A 22,909-nucleotide genomic window follows, 5' to 3' on the forward strand; every position below is an offset into this window, starting at 1 on the left:
ACAGAAAATGTAAAGGAGCATCCGGCACTTGAACTGAACAAATGACAGACTCAGTTCTTTTTTGAATACTGAATGTAAACTATTTGCACATATTTTTTTTTATTGTGAATTTGATCAAAAATTTGATCTGACACACAGATTTAAAAACACAATACAAAAGATTAAAATAGTACAAACATAATTTGAAAAACCTATGAAATTCAATGAAAAAACGTTGTTAAAGGGACGGTATGGTTAAGTTGCACTACTAAAAACCTATAAAATTTAGTAAAAACAACATTTTTAAAGGGGCGTTATGGTTCCAAGTGAAACCGAAAAACCCTTGAAATTCTCCAGTTATGGTAAGCTAAGCAACCATAACTCGCGCCACCACAGTCCATTGCTAAAACTAACACCCAGGACATCAAAGATGACATAACAAATGTCATTGATAACATCACTGATGACATCACATGTGCATTTACTTTTCATGAAAATTCTGTACAAGGGATTCCTATAGTAATGTTGATAAAAAAAAGTGTGAAGGATCATTGGAATAAATATCATGAGGTACGTAGTGCATTAAGTAATGCATTGATACAAATTCCATTCTATTATCAGGTTCTTTCAGTATACTAAGCTACTAATGTAGAAACGTAGTCATTGTGTGCAACATACATGATGGATGTGCAATATTATTAATCTTACCATGTTGAATAGTAAAATGATAAATGCTTTTTATTACAGTTTTGCCTACTGTGCAACATTTAATAACTAGCTAATAAAATACTTACTACATAATTGCATTGTTCGAAACAAAACACAAATAGACAACAACACATACACATATGAGCATATACAGCGAAAATTAAGTAAACAACAGTATTACCAGCCAATCTTCATACCCTAACTGATTAACTTTATACACAGAAATGATTGTTCTGCTTCAAAGCTACTACTTCACTATGTATAACTATCATATAATGTGACTGGACCCTAAAGAAAGTAGTGTGCATACAATGTATACAAATATGAGAATATCCAGGAAAGTAAAGTAATTTTAAAAAAAGCAGAACTATAAGAAAGTGTTGATAACCTTACTTACTGATGGGTCTGGAGCGCTATATAAATAAACAAACAAACAAACTGATCATCTTCATACATAGAAAACATTGCTGTTTTCCAAATCTGTGTTTTCCCCTATGTATATGTTTCATATGCTGTGAGTGAACCCCAGGTGAATTACTGTAAGAAAATATTTGAAGTATAAGTGTACAAATGTAGTACTTTTTGAATTTTTAGTTCCTGACTATTACTGGCCTAGATATGTCAGTAAAGGAAAAAAGAGGGAGCCTGGCATGTGATGTCATCAGTGATGTCATCAATGCCATTTGTGATGTCATCTTTGATGTCCTGGGTGTTAGTCTTAGCAGTGCACGGTGGTGGCGCGAGTTATGGTTGCTCAGTTTACCATAACTGGTGAATTTCAACGGTTTTTCGGTTTCACTTGGAACCGAAACGTCCCTTTAAAAAAAAAAATGTACTAAATTTTATAGGTTTTTAGAAGCGCAACTTAACCATAACGTCCCTTTAACAAAGTTTTTTCATTGAATTTCATAGGTTTTTATTAGTGCAACTTAACCATAACTTCCCCTTCATAAAGTTTTTTCATTGAATTTCATAGGTTATTAGTGCAACTTAACCATAACGTCCCTTAAACAAAGTTTTTTCATTGAATTTCATAGGTTTTTATTAGTCGAAGTGAACCATAACGCCCCTTTAACAAGATTTTTTCAGTGAATTTCATAGTTTTTTACCAGTGCATGCTATTTGCCTACAACTTACTAATATCATACTTACCCAATATAGCAATATTTGTGTCCCTTTTACAAAGTGTCACCTTAAAACTCTGCCATTTCCCACCTTCTGGAATCATTTTTAACACTTCTATACACTTTTTGCAACTAATTCAACTAGTTTTGCATCTGTAGCCGTCTACAAACATTTGACTTCATAGCGGACCTTCCGGACAGTGCCAAATGACCATACGCTGGCGCGCGTATGAACTGAGTCTGTCATTTGTTCAGTTCAAGTGCCGGATGCTCCTTTACGATGATGACGTGTCCGAGAACCCGTCCACACTTCACGATAAGATCTCTGCTTCGCGGACAGTTCAGAACTGCATTTTCTACTGATCTAGGAACTTTCAACTTCAAAATTTTCCTTGCACAGCTCCAACACCTATTCCTACTCATTATCCATTAACAATCTAATACACAGTACATACTTTTAGCAAAACTGCTATTTATCTTAAAATGGCATCGGCTAATGCCATCCCTCCTCCCCAAGAGCCACCACCACTGCTGTAATCAAGGAGCATAGGAAACACTGTCCCTACCTCAGAAATAACACACGCACAACATTTTCCCTTGTCCACCTACCCCTCCATATTAGTGTTTGGTTCCTCTTCCCTCATTTCTCTCCCCACCTTTCCTTCTCAGATCTCCTGCCAAAAAAATACATCCAAAAACACCAAAAGACATATTCCTTTAGGAACCACCTTTCACAGTTACAAAATAGAACTAAATAAAACATGTATAGGCTGCATCTACTTTATCTTTCTCAGTAAAGTACATAGACTCAATAAGATTTTCTAACATTTCCATTTGCATTTTGTGTTATGCTAGTGGGAATATTGTGGTGTTCATCCTCCGTTCCAGGGACTGGAATGGTGGATACCGGCCCAGCAGCCCAAGTTATCAGCCCAAGCAAAGCAAGGGTGGATAACGAGGTCTCTGGACCATTATCCCCCCCATTCCAGCCCCTGAAATGGGGGATGAAGGCCATTAGCAACCTAGGTTCCCAAAGTGGGAACCTAGGGTGCTAAAAAAGAGGATTTCTCTTCCTACATCGTGTAGGAAGGAAAATCTTTTTTCAAGATGGCCACCATGGAAAGGGAAGGAGAGGGTTCCATACAGGGCCCTCTTCGCTTTCCATATCAGCCTGCAGAAGACAGAAAGACAACTCTATGACCATATTACCACAAGCACATTTTTCTTCCCTTTCAGATCTATCCTAATTTCGAATAACTTTACCACAAAGCCAGTCCCAGGTGGACTCGGCCACTTTAATCCTATGTTTTGTCCTTTGTGGCCATGGCCAGAAGCCAGATTGTCCGGATCATGGCCTTATTCCATGACCCGGACAATCTGGCCACTGCCCATGGCCACAGGCTACCCCTCAGTCACTAAAGGTATACCGCTATTTTTTGTAGCTACATTATGACACTTGTCAAATAATAAAACACTGGCACATTTGCAAAACCATGCTTGTAGGTCCTTGCCAATGCTCCTTACGCAAGTTTGCTGGAAATCCACCCATGTTTTATTTTTTCAAAAGTGTCAAATATATGCACATATAATCGTCATATAACTTAGTCCACACTTGACAAAATCCAGTCAGACTTTATGAAAACATCTATATCTAGATCTATAATCTTTTTTCAAACCTTTGTGTAGATTGGTCAAATGGCACCACATGTATAAGCCTTTACAATATTTTGGGACCCCCCTCTAATTTTGCCCCCTCATGACAGAATCCCACCAAACTTTGTAAACTCATTCGGAATCAGGTCAGAAATATCCCATCCCATCCTCATCACCCCTCACCTCCTCCTCAGAGATTATTTGATAAATTTGACAAGTGCAACGCTCAGAAAATATTATTGTCCAGAGGGTTCGGGCATGTATTTTTATACATACGTTGATCGATCGCACAAACATTTCCAATGTACCTTACCTTAGTTTTCCTCTTTTGTACATATGCGAAATAAGGCAGCAGGGCGCGGCCATCTTGTGCTAATCTCATCCGTTGCTGCATTGGCCTAAGGTGAACTGCCCTGATGTCACTAAATCATATTCCCCGCCCCTGAGCCTCACATCAACAAACCTAGTGATATTCTCTGCCTTTCTCAGTGACGTTCCTGGGGAGCGTAGCCAAACGCGCCCAGTCATCACCTATATGACGTGACACAGAACCCGAAAATCAACACAAATCGTCTCACAACACAGCACGTCACAATTCGTAATATTAAACCGTACTTTAAAAGGAAACAACAAGACTGTACAATTTGTAAAGTACTTTTATTTCACAATGAACACTCTGAGAACATCCGGCTATTTCCATAATCAATCAAATTGGAAATTTGTTTCTTCGCTCGCGATCCGTAAATGTTTATCGTGAGTCATACATTGTTCTTTTTGAGTACACAAGGTATTCGTTTTGGGAAAAAGAAGCACTTGGGTCACACAGTGATTCCATGGCTTCTGCATCAACTTGTGGCTAGACCACCGTAACAGATGTTATGTTGCTCCTAATCGCTAGTACAGCGTAAGGGCATATGGGCCCTTGGCGATCATCCCAAAAAATAGTCAAATATATCCAGTTGTTCACAAGTATCTGCAGCTGCCGGTTAAAGACCCCGTCAGTTGGCACCTGGAATCTATGACAATCGCAGAATGGCTGGATGTACCTGTTTCAAAAACATAATAGAAATGTATCTCACTAGCCGATCTTTATTACAATTTATCTATTGACTTATTAATTAGGCATAGAGTTTAAAGTAACGATTAGCACAGACATGAACCAATGTCAACAGAGAGAAAAAAACGTGGAAAGTAGTACACAATTTGCTTCCGAGGTCTTCGCTATGTAGTATGATCAACTCTAAACGGGATACGGAAGCTGACAATACAATTCTAAGTGCTCATAGATGGCATTTTAATGAAATATTAGCATTGAACCTGGGAGAACTAAGTAGTGGTCTACATGCATCTCAATCCCGCCCCGCCCATCTGGGCAGTAGAAAGAACATTACACACAACGGTTATACTTGCATTTCATTGCAATATGCCACACAGAACAAACAAGTAGAATATAACCCAGAAATAATGGTCAGATAATGATACGTTGATGCTCGTTCGGGTATAAAATCGTTGAAAATCAAACTTACATTATATTCGCCATTTCCATTCTCTTGGCGTAACTCAGACCGTAAGGCAGACTCCGTTCGCACCAATGATTTTTCATAAACTGAATTTACATGTTCCTTAGTCCAGTTTTGGAATGCATAACCTTATCATATCTTACATTATTACAACCCTCCTTTCATTCAATTCCTTTCAGAATGGTCCCTTTCTCTCAAGGTCAAAAAACAATTGAACCTTATACTGTGTGTCCGATGCGTGGGCTTCCTTATGCTGCAAGCAAAAATTCAAAGCTGGTGACCTTCACTCAGAATCAAAATACATTCTTAGTTTGCAACAACTTGCCTCACCGCGTGCATGAGAACTCTAATTCTGATGCACGTGCAGGGCCGGTCTTTGCATCAGGCAGTGCAGGTGGCTGCCTGAGGTGCCAGGCTCTAGGGGGCGCCAGTATGACTCCATTATTATTTTAATTACATTTTAACACAGACATGAATAGCCCTTTCTTTGCCGCGCTCTGGGTGTAGCACAAGCACATCAATTTATAAACATCAAGCGTTTTAATTAAGAGTGTAAAATAACTTGAAATTGCTTCTATTTAATATTAATAAATATTGGGCAACCAATATAAACAATATAGAGGAATAGGCATTTGAAATGTAGTATTACTCTGTAAAGTCCACCATTTACGTTTCTGCCTCGCCATCTGTGTTGTCACTGAAATCATGCAATCAACTTGAAGATGAGTGAAGGTTGCAGGCTAAAAGCACTGTACAGAGAAGTGATACAGCACCCACATGCGTTTATATATTTTTGGGTCTTCCTTGCTTCTCTAGCACTCTGCAATCTGTCTTAGATGTGCCCCAAACCAGGCTTCCCCATGCTGCTTGGTTTTGCTAAGAGACTGCACAGGACACACACAGTCACAAAGCTGCACCCATCATTGTGTTGCACCCAGTCACATGCCGAGGCACACACAGGCAATGAAGAAGCACCAGATCAGACACAAATGAGAGGGTGTGGATAAATGGTGGGCACAGCCACCGGTTAGAATGACCACCCACCCACCCTTGTGCACCCAACCCCTCACCTTGAGTGAATCAAGCAGAGCCCAGCCAAATACCCATGATCAGCTTCAGTGATACAGATATGAGAGCTGGAATCTTAAGCAAAACACATCAAACCCCATGACCCCCTCCCCTTATCTTAGTAAGACATTTCAGACTCCAGCGATTACACCTCTTCCGTTCATCATGTTTGGTAAGACGAACAGAGCCGTAGAAGGGCAAGGAACAGAAAATAAATGGTGGTGGCAGCAACACATTTAACAAATGACCGGCATTTGGCAATGTAAAACATTTTATTGTTAGCACCTGCAATGGTATGCATACATCTTTAGGCAATTGAAATCAGATAGGTGTTCATTCTTGCATGTCAGGGGAGTGTAAGTATAGGGGCAGGAGGCCGTTCATTTTCACAACGGAGCTTAAGTGTGTGGTTTCTGAGTGGTTTTATAAGTGAAAGAGAGATATAACTGATTGTAACATTGAAGCTGCACTATAATAGTCTCATTAGAATGTGTAAAGAAGGTAGATGCCCCCACACAAGTAGGTTTGCCCCTCCCCATCGTCCCTGAAGTTAGCACCTCTGCCAATATTTTGGGGGGGAGCCAATGATGCTTCCTGCCTGGGGTGCAATCTGGTCTAAGACCGGCCCTGTGCACGTGCACAGTAGTAAAAATGTCAGGCTGCCCTTGCTCAATGATCGTGGTGCTGCTAAGGGGTAGGCAAACTTGGCAATGACAGAATGCGCCCTACTCCAACATTGAAGTAAAGGGTACGCAAAAAAAGAGTTTAAATGTTTCTAGCAGTAGCCCCATCTATGCTTAGGTGACGGACTCCTTCACTTATGTAGCCTAGGTCTCATCCCTTTTGTGGGATTGCAAAACAATAAAACAATTGTAAAAAGTGGAATAGTTGAAAAAAAAATTAACAAAGAGGATACATTTTAACATATAAATTGGATGCTTTATTTGGACACTTCTTAAAAACATTGTTGATCAGAAAAACAGATGGTAATCATTTGTACCTAGATTTAAACTGTTCCACGAGCTCTCTTTTAGGTGGACAGGGCACGCTGGCAATGTTTTCTGACAATGTATGTGTACTCGGAAAAATCACACGCAATTCCATGATTATACATCTCCGTCCCTTGAATGCCGAAATGCAATCTCTTTGGCCTGTACTTTAGGCACATATTGTGGAACACCTCCAAATCTACCGTGTGACAAAATGCTGTGAGTCCCGTCAGATCTCTTGTGAGCTTTATCAAACATAATCTTCTCAAGTGCTTTGTGTGGAGGCGAAGATGGAATCAACCACTTCTTCCGTTCCTACACAGGACTGTTCACAAACCTCCTAACTGTTTGGACTTTCACGACAAAAAAACACCTGTTTTTTTGCTTCTTGCAGCCACATCCCATCCCATCCTCATCACCCCTCACCTCCCCAGAGATTATTTGATAAATTTGAAAAGTGCAATGTTGTGTTTTTTAAATATGTTTTTACAGTGATGTCCGCGGACACCAAACATGGATCCAAGATGGCGGGCGCATCAAAACAATCCGACGCACCTCAAGCTTCATCCCAGCCAATCAACGGTCACGTCACATGTCCGCAGACATGAAGCAAGCCGATTAGCCAATCGGTGTCCTGTCCGCGGAGCAAACAGGGAAGTACGTCCGCGGAACGGACATAGATATCACTAATTTTTTGTGACCTACGTTTGAAAAAAAACTACCAGACAGATTTTCACCAAATTTACAAAAGCACACTTTCGGTACGAAGCCGCTGCTCCTGCCGCTAATTTGGTGAAGATCCATCCAGTGGTTTGGGCTCTAGGCGTGAGCAAACATTTTTCCCCATTCAGTCTATGGGGAAAAAAAGAAATTTTGGGCCCCCCCCATAACTTTACCCCTCCCGGACCAAACCTCACCAAACTTTGCAAAAAGAAATCAGAGTGGGCCATATTCTTTTTTCTCAAAGTTTGGTGTGGATTCGTCCAGGGTGAGCGAAGTTATAAGCTGCCCAAAAAGTGTGCTTCCAATGGGTTTAGCAACTTAACCATAACTACATGGCCACTAACGTGGCCGTGTAATATATATCTCATGAGCCTTAATATATCATACATAATTATGAAGTCAAAGAAAGAAAAATAAAAAAATAAACAAGAATCAAAGCTATCACCATTTAAGTAACCAAATTCAGTTCATCAAGCATGCAAACAACTACATATGTTAAAAATAGTTCCTATCCTGCAGACATGCAATGCCATAGATCGTCATGGACTACGCATTCATTTTGTTTACAAAATAAACGTCCCAAATGTCTTGTTCTAATTACAGCCAGGTTGGGGCATTCCACCAGTAAATGTCGGAGCGTTTCTAGCTGTCCTATCTAATTAAAACGGGGGCAGAAGTTATCCAGGCCCTCTTTTTTTCAAATTGAGCATATTGGATTTCACCAGTGGGCAACAGATTCAATCTGAATCTCAAGAACTGCTGTCTTGTTACTGGGCAGGGATACCGACAAAGATGTGTTGGCACATTTCCAAGTGGCTGGCCGATCAAGTGGAAAGTTGAATGCAATGTGTATCCTCTTGTTTTATAAACTGTGCAATCCATTCCCACTCCTTTCATGCCTTCTTTATACTCAATGGATTACCTACTAATTAAGAGCGATCTTTACCCACTTGAAATTAACAAATGACAGACTCGGTTCTCTATACTGAATGCAAACTATTTGCACAAATTGCTGCTAGGCAACTCAAGCTGTTCTTGGCAAAATTAATTAACTGCCATTGAGAAAGTTTTGTAAAATGGTGGCTTGGTACATTTAATTCAGTGAGTTTATGCAGTACTATGGGCTAACATAAGAAAGTGTACAATCTCAATCAGTGACTAAATAATTGGAGAGAAAATAGCATCAGCAAAGGAAACCGTGCTTCCAGTGCGTGTAAAAACGGAAGGTTGATGTTTGGAAGTTTTTGAATTAATCCTAACCTCTGGCCAACCCTCCAGACTGTTGTTTTTCAGCCTTCCGTGCCATTAAAGGAGGGGCAAGAAAATATGCAAATCAAACTTGATTTCCCTTCCAGGCATCAATCTTCATTCCCAAGTGGGACGAATAAGCACAGACTTGGGTGCCAAGCCTGCATTGCCTTGAGATCCAAGCTGCACCTCACCTTTGATTCTGAGACATGTGTGGGGTTTCTCGTGGTCTTGTGCAGATGGGATGTGGCCTGGCATCTGCTACCCTTGCCTTTCCTTTTGAGGTCCCTGGTAGCGCCTTTGCAACCTCAGGGCTTGTCAGTGCTTTAGGGCCAATTGCTGACAGCATTACAGTGTAACAGAAACTAGTTTCACTGCAAAGAAGCACCTTAGAAAAAAAAACATTTATTTTTGTTGAAGGGTTTTTGGAGAATGGGAGTGTGGGTGTTCTGGGCGTTGAGGGAGATTCTGTTGGGGCAGTAAGGGAAGGAAACTGAGAAGGACAGAGTAGCAATGGTGCAGCAGGAATAGAGGATATGTGGTGAGAAAGCAGAGAGATTGGAGCTAATTCAACCCCATTGAAAGGGGGAATGTGCAAAGTTGACAGTGGAGCCCGAGGCTGGAAAAAGGCAAATAGGTGGAGATTAAAGGATATTTGTTTTGCACTGACTAATGTGTGCGAGTCAGGAGGACACAGACTCTATTCCTGCTGCACCTTTGCTACCCTGTCCATCTCAGTTGGCTTTTTGTCCTCTCCAGGTGTTACAAAGATTGGAGGCCTTCCCAGGCCTTCTGCAGGCCTGCGTATGCATTCCTCTCTTCTCTTTCATATCTCTCTCTGTGGTTTCTCGAGTGTACCCTAATCAATGTACTCGTCCCAGTGGAATGGATATTTGGATTTAAAGGGACATGTTTTCTTTCCATAATATAAGGTAATCTATTATGTGTTTCTTCATCCCAGTCTTTGTATTTAAACGTTGCTGGTATTGTAGAGCATCCCATGTGTGCACAGCTATATGTAGTTCCTCACAGGAATGGGAGTCCTTCTCGCCAAAAGGGGAGTCTCACCCGGTGAGGTCCCTCTTGCCTCGCCCCGTAAGGGGATGGTGTTGCGGAGTGGGCCCGACTCCCTAGCCTCACAGGCCCCTCCCCACCCGGGGAGAAGTGATGAACTCCCCCGATTCGTCACACTTAGTATACAGTTTGGTTAGACCCAAAGGTAATTTCAAAGCAACACTGTCTTACAACTGTCTGATCATTTTGGTCATTTTCTACAATTGCATGCATATCAACATGTGTAGTCTCAAAAGAGGGTGAAAAGAATGATCCTGCATTAGTGAATGGGGTGAACGAGTTATGGAGAGGGGGGGTATTTTTGCTCAGAGTGTGATCTAATACATTCTTTGAACAGTGTGTGTGTGTGTGAGAGAGAGAGAGATTTTTGCATTGGCAGTATGTTTTTTTCACATATCCACCTCTATTTGAGATACTGCGCAACGCATTTACTTGTCTCTGAGTACTATTGTAAATGGAAAACATTACCTTCTTTTCCTACAAGGTGAGTGTGTAGAAAGGATAAAAAAAGCAACTTTTTTATTATTGTGTGCAAATACTTATCAAATACACATCTCCCAACTTTCAAAATCGGCAATAGATCCAACCTCAATCTAGCCTGTTGGGCATCTACCTACCGCAGCCAGTAGAGCTTGCGCTTCTTTGCTCTGTGCCACAAAAGTAGTGTACAGGACAATGGTAGGTACATCTCAGCTTTTCACCATTCAAATTCAAACGTTGGAGCACCATTAAATTGGGTGAAAATCATGTTATTGCCAGTGGTAAGAAGCACTTATAAACATTTATTGAAGAAATCAATAGGTCTGCTTTGCCAACCATCGTTCATAGGTTGATAAGCTGAGCACCATTATGTTGGGTGTAGCAACTGTTCGACCTAGTGCAATACAATTGCTAAAGCTTTATTGGCAATCTTCACAGAGACAGCAAGATCATATTAATATCATTGGAGCATGCATGCTACTCCACGGGCTTTCGCTTAAGATGACGTGACGAGAGATGTGGCATGGGATCTGCTCCGATTCCGCAAAGACCGATTCATCAAACCCATCTTTGTTGCGTCAGAAGTCTGACGCATCTGCGCACTGAACGCATTGTTATTGATTTATTTCATTTTTGGTAGAGCCCAGACCCCAAAGTATGACGGCGCTACATTTTTACATGCATTGTGGGTTAATATTCATATGCATTTATTTCTTGTATTTTTTTCCATATTACTGGCACAAATGCATCGAAGCCACCTGAGATCTTGTCATATTTTACCATGTCACATTGTGCAAGAATATTCCGCTCCATATTGGCTACCTCTTTAAGTTAATTCCACCGCTCTTCAAACTTTTTTTTGATAGGTACTCCGATTCATCATTTTTGCAATAGTATTTTATATACTTGATTGTCTGATACATTTGTATTTGCTGTTAAAACTGCAGGCACGTAGACGTGATTGGTTCAGTGTGTGCTGTAAAAGCAAATACGCTGAAACATGTTCGCCTAAATTGCACTTACATGTCCAAGACCCCAAACTCTGCCCACCCCAAACTCATACCCTTACACACCTTTCATGACCCCACTCCATGGCCATTTTGTCATGACAGCCTATGGAGACTTCTGTCCTAAATCTGACTTTGCTTCGTATGGGTTTGCATGGAAGGCCCTTTGGCGCAACGCATTAGAGGGTGAAGTTGGCTGCGGATGGCAACATGGGTGGATTTGAGACTGTGTCTGTTCTCTGATGACTTTACCTGCCACAGACGCCTTTGTCTGGTAGTTACCAATGCTTGGGTATTTAAGACATTATTTGGCATTTGATGGAAGCACTTGGGCACATGAGCCTGTACCTTGCATTGATACATGGCATACGTGCCTTTATCTGACACAAGATTGACGTATTTGGGAATTTCGATGCTGCACTAGCTTGTAAATAAACATGTGCGGTACCTACGATATACGGCTTCATATGGCAAAAGATGGCAGTACTTTTCCATCAGAGGCTTCACCAGACGTATGGTAGCAGCAACCGTACATGTGAGGCTGCATGTGAAATAGGATGAATACACGTGGCATGCGACATAACTGGCATAATATGGCAAGGGCTGGGTATATGTGGAGGCACGGGGCATATTAAGGGAGCACCTGAGCGCATGAGCCAGCATGTAGCATATGTTTGCTTCATCTGACATGTTAGGCTCTAACAGGCAAGAGATAACAGTAACCGACCATGTAAGGGGCCACTGGCATATGAAGGTCATGCCCCTGACCTATAGTGGCTGTGGCAGTTGCAGCTCTGGCATATCATAATTGAACTCATGATCTATCAAGGCAGAATCCTAATGGTTACATGATTGCCAACTCATAGAGCCTTTTATCTGTTTGTGTAACTGTGTGTTATTCTAGTAACATTAGACAAAGATGGCGGCTGCCACCATAGTAAATGGAGAAGGGACAGCATCCCTTTTCGATTTCCATGGTGGGTCGGCGTGGATGGTGAGTGACAAGGCGTGGAAGCCCCACGCCAGGAGATAATTGTCAGGCTCAGCGGGTGAGGGTGTGTGATGTCATGGGGTTTAGGGTGGTGTTGAGGGGAGCTAGGGGGGAGGGACTGTAGATGGGCCGGTCAGTTGAGGTCTACCTGGGGAAGGGGTGCGGATGGCTGGGATAACATGGGTGGACACTGTCAGTTTCCATCTGCTCTGATTGTCTGACCGCCTTTTCCCAGGTGCAAATCATATATGAACCATTATGATCCACTTTTTTTTTTTAATCTACGTATGTTCTGGGCTATACATCTTCCAAAACAATCAGAGTTGATGTCATATTGGTTATATGTACATGGCCCCAGTTTGCGCCTTGTAACATTTGGTGTCAAGTTATCCTGGTTCTTGTAGGGTACAAGCAAGAGATAAATTGCTTTCAGCAATTTTGATCCCTTTCACAATGTTAATTTCACCAATAGTCTGCTATGCTCCAGCAGAGGTTGTCGGCTAAAAACCAATGGCACCTAACAACAAACATGATTCAAGTGAGACCCCGGGGTGTGTACAAGAAAGGGCTTTTCATTGTCCCTTGTTAGGAACAGCACTGTTGTCCACCCGCATTGAAGGATCCCATTTCAAGCACAAATACATTTTCTGCCTTCTGGATTCACTGCAAAATAAGATGCTGGCATGCCGCGCTACCGGTGTGATCAACTGGGCTGTGAGATGGAGGGATGCAGACCTTGGCAAGAGCCGGCAGCCACTCTGCTGGGTGTTCCAGCCAATCCCATCAAGTGTGAAGTGAAGCCTGAGAGGAGGCTTAGCAGAGCCCAGGGCCAAGATGCCATTTGTTTTTCTGAAGAGTCTACCATAGATCAGTGAACACATCAAATACTACTGATTGCAATATTACCGCTGTTGCCCAAGTCTATGTTTTGTTGTCATTTCATTGTGGGAAATCTAATCCAACCGTAGAAGGCTAGAGAATGGAAGCTGCCTGTTGAGGGTGTCCATTTGGATTCGGAGTGAGCATAGTTTTCCCCGGCCTCGCCTTTATTTGGGGAACTGAATCAGCTGCTGTTTGAGAAAGTACAGCCACCTAGCTCAGACCTTATTGAATAGGTGTACATTACATGTTTTCAGAGTGACGACTCTCCGTGTGGCTGTGTACACGGATCCAGCATTTTCCAAGACAGAAATCAGAGTAACTTTGTGTAGCCCCCAGTGTGGAGTAATCCATCTCGAGGTGCTAGCATGAAGCTACCTTAAAGCTTGTGAGCGGGTAGAGTACAGCAAGGGCAGCAGAGGTTTCTTCTTCTCGATGCTAGCTTGCCAACATGCTGGCCAATTACTGTTTGGCATCACAGAAAAGAAGGTGTGTAGATGTGGCAGCTAGTTTACAGCCCTGGGGGGGGGCGGGGTTTGATGAAATGCACATCTTCCTACTTAGGGGTGCATTGAGAAGTGATCACAAAGCAGACAGATGGGCAATTGAGGGTGCCTTAAAATTATGATAGATCAATGATCACATTGGAACATTGGGTTATATTCACAGTGTACATCTTGTGACAGCACATACCCCTGTATGTCACCTATGACGTCAGAAGACTGTCCTTATTGCTACACTATTCTCAATAAGTCACGGGACGAAAGGAATAGATGTTCCACTTTTATTATAAAAATGTGTATAACAAGCCAATTGAGTGTCCAAGACTGGGGGTGGTACTTAGAGCCAATTCCTTGTCCTAGAAGGGAGTGGGGGCTCCCAAAGCCCTGCTGAAACTCACTGCTCACACAGGTCTGGTGACAGCACATATTTCCTAATGTAGCTAGGTGACCCCTACAGTGTAGGATAGACCTATGATATTGAGAGGTACAAGCTGTAGCCTTCTCTAACGCCCCAGGGACTTCCTAAGTGACATACCGGGTTAATTTGATTGCTCTGATGTCCTTGCTCTGGATGACTGTCTCTTAACTTTGTCCTCTCTGTCCCCAGTCTCTCTCCTCTTTCTCTCGCTACCTCTCTTTACAAATTTCACCTTCTGATCTTCTCTCTCTTTTCTCCCGTCTCAACTCTGCATCTCCTCCTGGTCTTACCCACTCCCCTGCTGATTTCACTCCCCTACACTATCAGTGCCTCTACTCTTCTGCCCTTCATTTCCCCCTACAACTAACTCTACTCTCCTCCACCATCCTGCCTCCCACTTCTCTCTCTCTCCCTCTTCTACTTTCAACCCTGTCCTGCATTCCCTCAAACATTATCTTCAATCACTCTCTCACTCACTCCAAGCATACAACAAAAATTGGTACCACTTCCTCAATGCCAACCTTACCTTCACTCTCTCCAAGCAAACAGTATCTCTCCACCAAGTCCTCTTCCACCTGCCACACACTCCTCACTGGTCTCTTAGTCTTCTTTCAACCTCACCCAAACACATCTCACTGACAACTGATTCTGCTGGCTTTTTATAGCCCTACCAATCCTGTCTAAATGGTACCCTCTGCTACCATTGAATGCTTGAGTCACCTGCTTCCTTGGGACAATCTCTAGCTAAGCTACTCATAGCCCCTCCCATCTCCTCCGTTGTGGGCTTCAGTTTTCGCAAGAATTCATCATGGGGCCCTGTGCCCCCACAGCGTCTTTCTGTCTCCATTTCCTTCCAGCTTGCCATGCAGTCTCCAGCATCTTTTGCTGTTTGTTTCCCTCCTGGATCAAGGAAGCTATTGTTCATAAAATGTTTGAAGTGTTCCATTGTCTCCCCTACTGTGATGCTCTCTATTTGTTCCTGCCCTCCACTGCGGTTCGCTGCTGCTCCCCAGTAGCTGGCCTGCGCAATGTGTATGAGGGAGGGGTTTCTCCTCCCATTTCGCTCCCGAATGGGGAAGCCTATTGCATTCCCATTTGGGTAACCAGTTCATGCCACCTGTTCCAGGCCAGGTCTTTTTAGTTGGACTCAGGTACATTAGGGCATTTGTAGTCCAAGGTGCTTTCTGATTGTTGCAGCTGTCGAGAGAGAAAGAGAAAGAGAGAGAGAGAGAGAGAGAGAGAGAGAGAGAGAGAGAGAGCGAGAGAGAGGGAGAGAGGGGAAGAGGGGAAGAGGGAGAGAGGGAGAGAGAGAAAGAGAGAGAGAGAGAGAGAGAAAGACGAAGAAGAAGAAGAGGAAAGAAAAAAGGGCAGAGGCACCAATGTACCTACACAGCTTTTTGCAGACAGGGGTGCCAGGTACACAGGTCTCTATCAACTCCCCCACACTGCTTCGGGGGGAGGTATGGTTCTGGTGTTATCTTGATGGACTGCCAATCCCAGACTGTGCAGGGTCCCCCCCCCCCCCCTTGATAATTATACCTATGACCCTGTCACATTAATATAACATTTTTGCCCGGTCCCCACTGGTCTCTTTGACATCAAGAGCCACTCTGTATCTGTCTCTGTGATAGCAGCACCAATAACCTGCCTGACTGTGGGACCTGGAGTGCCCACTGTAAGGGTGCAGAAGTAGAGACAGGACACAAAGGTGGCATCTTTCATGGAATAAACTTTTATTTAACAGAAAAATAAGGAAGAACCCTATCTGTCGCTATAACTAATAGGGTTTTCCCTGCAACAAATACAAATAAGGATGATGTCAGAAATGTCTGTCAAAACCAAAAAGTCCACTGTCTTCCGTCCCTCACACTCAAAAGCAAACTATAGAATGAGTTACACCCTGATTCCAGAAGGATGGCTCCCCCCTTCTGTATTGTACTTTAGACAGTTTGTAAATGATCGGAGAAATCTTCCTCCCCCTGGCATTCACTAGGCTTTTCTGTATAGTTCCACAAAAAGGGGCATGGGAGTCTCCCTTCTCCAGGCATTTCTTTACAGTTCAACAAAGATGGGGGGAATATCTCCCTTGCCCAAGACTTTCTTAGGCTCTCCTTTAATAGTTTCAATGATGTCTTGACTTTTGCCAAAGGATATATCTTTCTTCCTCTGGTCTTCTCTTGACTTTTACCAGCAGATATAACTTTCTCCCCCTGGTCTTCTCTTCTCATTAGTTGGGTCCCAGACCGTTTTCTCAGGTGTATAATGTCTCTTAATCAGGCCAGGTTCGCTAACCTACCAGGCACTGTTTTGCATATACAATTCTCTCAATACACTGGTCCCAGACCCCTCTCTCTCTTCTGGTTTCTTCGGGGTGCTCTCTAGCCCAGTATGTCTCCATTTTGTTTCTTTGCTCAGTCCAACTGGGATGAGGAAGATAGTTTGCCACTTCCTCGCAACCACACCCTCTATGGGTTCTAAGCACCTTCCTGGCCCCCCTACATGTACCTTGTAGCTTGGTCCACGAGGGTTCCCGGTCCTCAGCAACATGGGCAAGCTTCTCTGGCTTCCCCATGGCGCTGAAGATTGACTCGGTTTTCGGCAGCTCCACCATGCTGGTTTCTCCCAGCACGTCAGTTCTCACCTCGACCACTTGGTTGGATACCTTCCTGCCACCAGAGGTCACGTTCCTCAGCTTTCAGGTGAGTTTAGGCTTCTGTCCACCTTTTCGGATGCCAACTTCGTTCTCCTAGCATCCAGTTCTGTAACGTGTCTTCTCGGTGTCACCTCGTTTCCCAGCTGGATGCTCCTCTGGGGCAGGATTGCCCCTGAGGAAAGTCCTTCGTCATTTTTTATGGTTTATTCATCTCTTGAATCCCGAATAGCTAGTATGTTTGTCTTGGTTCCGTGTAGGGCTCTTCATTATCCTGCTCTTTGTGTCAGTACCTGTGGAGCCATCTACTCGCATACTTTTCTCACTCATCCAAGTCACAGTATTGTCTATCGCATATGAAGTAACTACCAGCAAAAAGAGCAGACTGGAGGATGGGTGTGCTTGGACCCTATCTCTGTTGTATAGTGGATAATGTAGGGCAGAATGGGTGTCGACATACTTCGTTCTCCCTTGTTAGTCCTCCCTTCTCCCGTGGGATCCTCCTGCCGAGTACCAACCCCAGGGGGACTATCGGGTAATGGCCTCAGCTCCCTGACTCCATTGGAAGTGTCCCCCCCCTTGGAAAGAAGGGACAACATCAAGGGATTTGTCACACCACTCTCTTCCCATCTCTTTAATATCAGCGCCCACCCTCCATCCGTCTTTTTGTATCAGTGTGAACTCTCCAGTCCTCTCTTGTGACATTCCTGCCCCTATTTGGCTTGCCTCTGATGACATTAGTTCTGTCTTGTTTCTTATGACACAACTTCTTGCTGCCAGTCTGTTGTATGGTACAAGTTCTGCACCTTACTATTTTTGGAACATCAGAGTTCGCACCTCTCTTGTTCCTATGTACCACCGGTTTAAATTAGTCTCGTATTGTAATTATATTTCTGTGTAACAATAACATTGCTTAATTGTGTACTAACATGACTAATTGAGACCTCTTGAAAGATAAGTCTCAGTTTAATTTCTGAAACTTTGAGGTAAAAGTCAGATTAGTTTTCCTGTATTGCTACATTTATTTTAAAACTTCAAATACAAATGTATGCATTTAAAGAAAATTACTGTGATGGTCTAAATGATTTAAATGCTGGTTTTCAGGGGATACCCTCATTGGAACATATGGGCTCAGCCGAGTTCAAAATGGCTGCCACTCCTGTACTTGGTTGAAGGCTTGGTATTCTAGAACGTTCAGCGTTTGCATTCTTCCTATATACCCCTGCAATGTAAGGTCATGTGTTCAGGCTGTACATGGATTGCTTTCAGAGCAGTTATCTTCTTGTTCCACCTTTGGTTGTTTGATCAGCTCGCGCCACTATGACAAGTCTCGTTGATGTCCGTAACTCCATGCAATGTGAAGACCCAGACCATATGCTGATGTTTGTTCTTGCTCTTCTCCACAGTGAGCGATGCAGGTACATTATGCGTGGCCACATGGACTCTGTCAACAGCATTGAGTTTCTGCCTTATTCCAACACAGTCCTCACAAGCTCTGCAGACAAGACCCTTTCGCTATGGGACGCCAGGCAGGTAAGGAAGATCTAGCTCCTTGAATTTGGACACTGGCAAGTCTGAGTTTTACATTTTGCAGCCGCACAATAAGCACTAGTGAGCCAACTCTTGTGCGCACACGCGTGTGTGTGTGTGTGTTGGTGTGTGTGCGTTCACACAAATGGCTGGTTTTACGTACAAATCTGCCCACATGCTGTCTTGAGGGCAGTTCTGTTGAGTTTCAGCTGAATTGGAGAAAAAAAAATAAGCAATACTGCCTAGAAGCAAAGTATTTAGTGAGCATGCTGGTTACCGCTGCGCAGGTGTAGGTTGGCCATCTAACAGGCCAAGAAGTGTGAATGCACCCCTGTTCTTGAATTTGCATAACGTTTAATTGCAAAATGACAAATGCCCCAGAGGCGAAACGTAGATTAGCGTGCTTGTAGCTGATAACCTATGCACATTTATTCAGCCCCCCTTTTGGGGTGAATTAGCTTCCCGCGCCTGGGGCTTTACAGGAATCCAAAGCATTTAAGCCCTCTCCCCAAGACGTGGTAATACTTGAAGCTTTTCTTTGTATTTCTTTTTCAAAGTAACAAATAGAAAAGACCACTCTGCCTTTGCTAAAGGCTGGAATTGTACCGTGTGTTGATAACAAAGAAAGCGTAATGCATGCAGTGCTTGACTTCCGTTGTAGAATTGATACTGTTCCCGCTTCCTGTTTCTCTGGGACTGTTTAGGGTACGAAAGCCAGAGCTCAGTGATATGTATGATTGTATGGCAGCTTGATCTGTGATCACCGCAGAGCTCTTTATTGCTGCTTTGGTAGAAGGCAGAGGGAATGTCAGCATGGCAACTATTGCAGCCTCACTTCTGTGGAACACCGGCAGAGATATCTTGCGCATAGGCAGCACAGGCCAAAGAGAGGCGGGACACGGGCGTGTGAAATAACACGTCTTTCTTTATTTAACTTACAACCGAACTGCCCCTTATCCTCCAACCCCCTCCCTAGCCCAACGTCACTTCCCGTGTCCTGGAGGCCACAACGGCGGACCTCCCCTTAACGATGTGGAGGGGGTATATTATGGCTCAGGATGTTATGGCACATCCTGACATCTCCCCCCCTTTTAGACTGAAACCCAGGAGGGTTCCATTACCCCATCTCTTCGATGAGTCTCTGTGGTTTTATTCGACTCCTCTGTGGCCTTCCTTGTCTGCACAGGTTAGCGGGGAATGGCCGTGAGAGCTCCTCTTCCCGTTCAGTCTCAGATGCCTCGCTGTCTCCCATGTAGGGTTCATCTCGCCATCTTCCTTCTGTCTCGTCTTCACTTCTTCTCCAAGCCTGTTCTAGGGGGGTCGCTATTCCTCTGAAGTGGGACGTATTGCGCATCGTTGAGCCGTGACTTTCTCCTTCCACGGTGATCATGCTGCCTTTTTTTTACGTCACTGTGAGCAGCTCGGGCGCGAAGGTGGCATCCTCCTTTCTCCCTTTCTGTTGTTTCATGATCACAATGTCCCCCGGTGTTATATTTGATTCTTGGGCTTGTCTTTTCCCGTCTGCATTTTCTTTCATTTTCCTTTTTCCTTTAGTGTCCTTTAGCCTTGCGTATTGTTCTAGCAACGTTGGCTGCTCTGGTCTAGGGTACTCTGGCAACCTGGTCTTGACTGGTCTTCTGAAAATTAAGTCCGCGGGACACGCCCCCGTGGTTCTGTGAGGCATGTGCCGGTACTCCCTCAGGAATTGGTAGAGAGCTTGTTCGAACGGCTTGTTCAGTATGTTGGCTATTTGCAGTGTCCGCTTGATGTTGGCCATGAACCTTTCGACGATATCGTTTGCTTGCGGATACCTGGGAGTAATCTTTCTGTATCAAAAACCCATGTATTTGGCAAAGTTTTGGAAGTCTGTGCTGACAAAAGGCGGGCCATTGTCTGATTTGATTACCCTCGGGACCCCGTATGCTGATAGCATCCGGTCTAATAAAGGGATGACGCAGCTAGCAGCAGTGCTCTCCACCAGCTATGCTTCTGGGAACCGTGAATGTTCATCAATTAATACTAGCACATAGGTGCCATTTCTGAGTGGGCCAAACATGCCCAGTGCCAGCTCATCCCAGACCTGTTCTGGGAGTGGCGATGACTGTATCGGGTTCGGGTGTGGTGGAGGAGCTACCTGAGCGCAAATCGTGCAACCCCCCACTAGCCGTTCTACCAATGCGTCCAGTTTGGGGAACCACACTTTCTGTCTGAGTAGCCGCTTGGTTACTGCGACCCCCCGGTGGCCTTCATGAGTCACTTGGACTGTCTTTTCATGGAGGGATTCTGGTATAACGACTTTGCACCCTTTCAAAATCATGTGATCTTCTACAACGGAAAGCTCGTCCCTGACTTGGTCCAGCCACTTGACGTCTTCCCTAACCGGCTCCGGTTCGTGCCTGGCTTGATGTCTCATGTGGGCCCTTTTGTCAAGTATTATGCAGTGTTTGATTATTTTCAATTCCGGGTCCTGCTCTGATTGAGCGAACAGCTCTGGCCATTCGATTGGGAGTGGTTGAAGATGGTGTATCACGTAGTTTATGTATCCGCCGCTATGGATGGGTGGGCGACCGCTGGCCCCATGGGGTGGCGAGACAGATAGTCTGCAGGATTGTCCTCCTTGCCCGGTCATTGTAAAATATTGAATTTGTAGTCTTGTGACCGCAGTCCCTATCTTGTGATTCTTGGGGGCATCCTTGCCTTAGGATCCCCGTAGATTGTGAGGAGGGCTTGGTGGTTGGTTATGATGGTGAATGGTTTCCCGTAGATGAATAAATGGAAATATTCGCACGCCCAGACCACTGCCAAGCTCTCCTTCTCCGCTTGGGAGTATGTCTGTTCAGTGGCCGTGAGGCTTCTGCTGGCGTATGCCACCACAAACACCTCCGATGGTTTGGATGGTCCTTTTGTGTGAGGATGTCTCCTAGCCCGAAAGGGCTGGCATCAACGATGAGTTCTGTCTGATGTTGAGCGTCAAAGTATGCCATGTCTTCTGTTCTGAAGATGGCGGTGCAGATGGCTTCGAACGCGTGTTGGCAGTCTTTTGACCACTCAAAGGGTTGGTCCTTGCGGGCGAGTAGCCGCAAAGGATTGCTTATCGTGGCATAGTCCTTCAGATATCTGGCACAGTAGCTGGCCAGCCCGAGAAAGGAATGTATTCGTGGGGGATGTGGCCGTGTTGAGGGCGGCCACTTTGTCCAGATCTGGGTGCATTCCCTTCTCCGAAAAGATGTGCCCGAAGAATCGCAGGGATCCTTTGTTGAACTCACATTTTTCCTTATTGATTGTGAGGCCTGCTGACTCCAGTGCGGCGCAGACTCGGTGTAGGGCTAAGTCATGGTCTTCCTTGGTGTTCCCAAACACCAATACGTCGTCTGAGTAGTTTAAGCAGTTCGGCACGTGGCGTTTAACTCAGTGGATTTCTTCTTGAAAAATCTCTCCGGCCGGCGAGCTGCCAAAGCTGAGCAGCTTGTATTGGAAGAGTCCCATATGGGTCACGAAGGTTGTTGTGTAGCGAGATTCAGGGCTTATTTCAATTTGATGATATCCCTTTGTTAAGTCCAATTTGGAAAAAGTGGTGGCTCCATGTAGTAGATGGATCATATCCGTGATCCGTGGCAGCTGGTGTCACTCCCTTTCGATGGCACATTCGCCCTCCGCATGTCTACACATAATCGGATCGAGCCATCCGCTGACTTCTTGGGGACAGGGACTATGGGTGATACCCAGGGGGTTGGTCCAGTGACGGGCTCGATGACTTGTGCCTTGATGAGCTTTTCCAGCTCGTCTTCCACCTGTTTTTGAATGTTCACTGGTATTCCCCTGTAGTGTTGGGCTACTGGTGGAATGTTCGGATTGATGTGTAGTTGAACTTTCCTTTTTTTGATTTCCAAGCCCTTTAAACAGCTTCGGGAACGATTGTTCAATGGTTTCAGGCTTCGCAAAGTACTTATGTGCCATTAGCTGGTATAAAATGTGCACCAGCCCCATGTCAACTGCTGTCTTGAAACTTAGGATACACCCGCTGTTGGCCTCCATCTTTAGGATGTGTAGTGGTATTTTTGCGGCATGAGACTTGTGTGCACACCATGCCGTGATGGTGCCTTTGCACGTTAAGGGTTTGGTTGCTCCATCTGGATAAATGTCCACCGTGGTCTTTCGTATTTTCGGCGGGTTCGTTAAGGTATTGTATGCCTGTTTGCGGATGATGTTAACGGTAGCTCCTGTGTCTATGAGGAACTCCAGGGGTGTGTTGTTAACTTTTAGTGTCAGGATGGGGCTGTGTTGGGTGGCCGTTTTATTGTCATTCAATGCCCAGACGTACCCTTTTTTTCTTTGGTCGTCCTCGGAGGATGGGGTGTCACTGGA

General features: G+C 44.3%; 1 protein-coding gene across 1 annotated transcript in view; it reads left to right on the forward strand.

Moving 5' to 3' along the window:
- SPAG16 (sperm associated antigen 16) overlaps window positions 1-22,909 on the forward strand; it is a 2,683,085-nt gene that overhangs the window by 1,598,928 nt on the left and 1,061,248 nt on the right. The window contains exon 13 of the mRNA XM_069615929.1: window positions 18,421-18,547. Within this exon, the coding sequence (XP_069472030.1) occupies window positions 18,421-18,547 (127 nt within the window). The remainder of the gene's footprint in view (window positions 1-18,420; window positions 18,548-22,909) is intronic.

This window comes from Ambystoma mexicanum, chromosome 9, assembly GCF_040938575.1.
Source record: "Ambystoma mexicanum isolate Mex_15411 chromosome 9, UKY_AmexF1_1, whole genome shotgun sequence".
Classification (NCBI taxonomy): Eukaryota; Metazoa; Chordata; class Amphibia; order Caudata; family Ambystomatidae; genus Ambystoma; species Ambystoma mexicanum.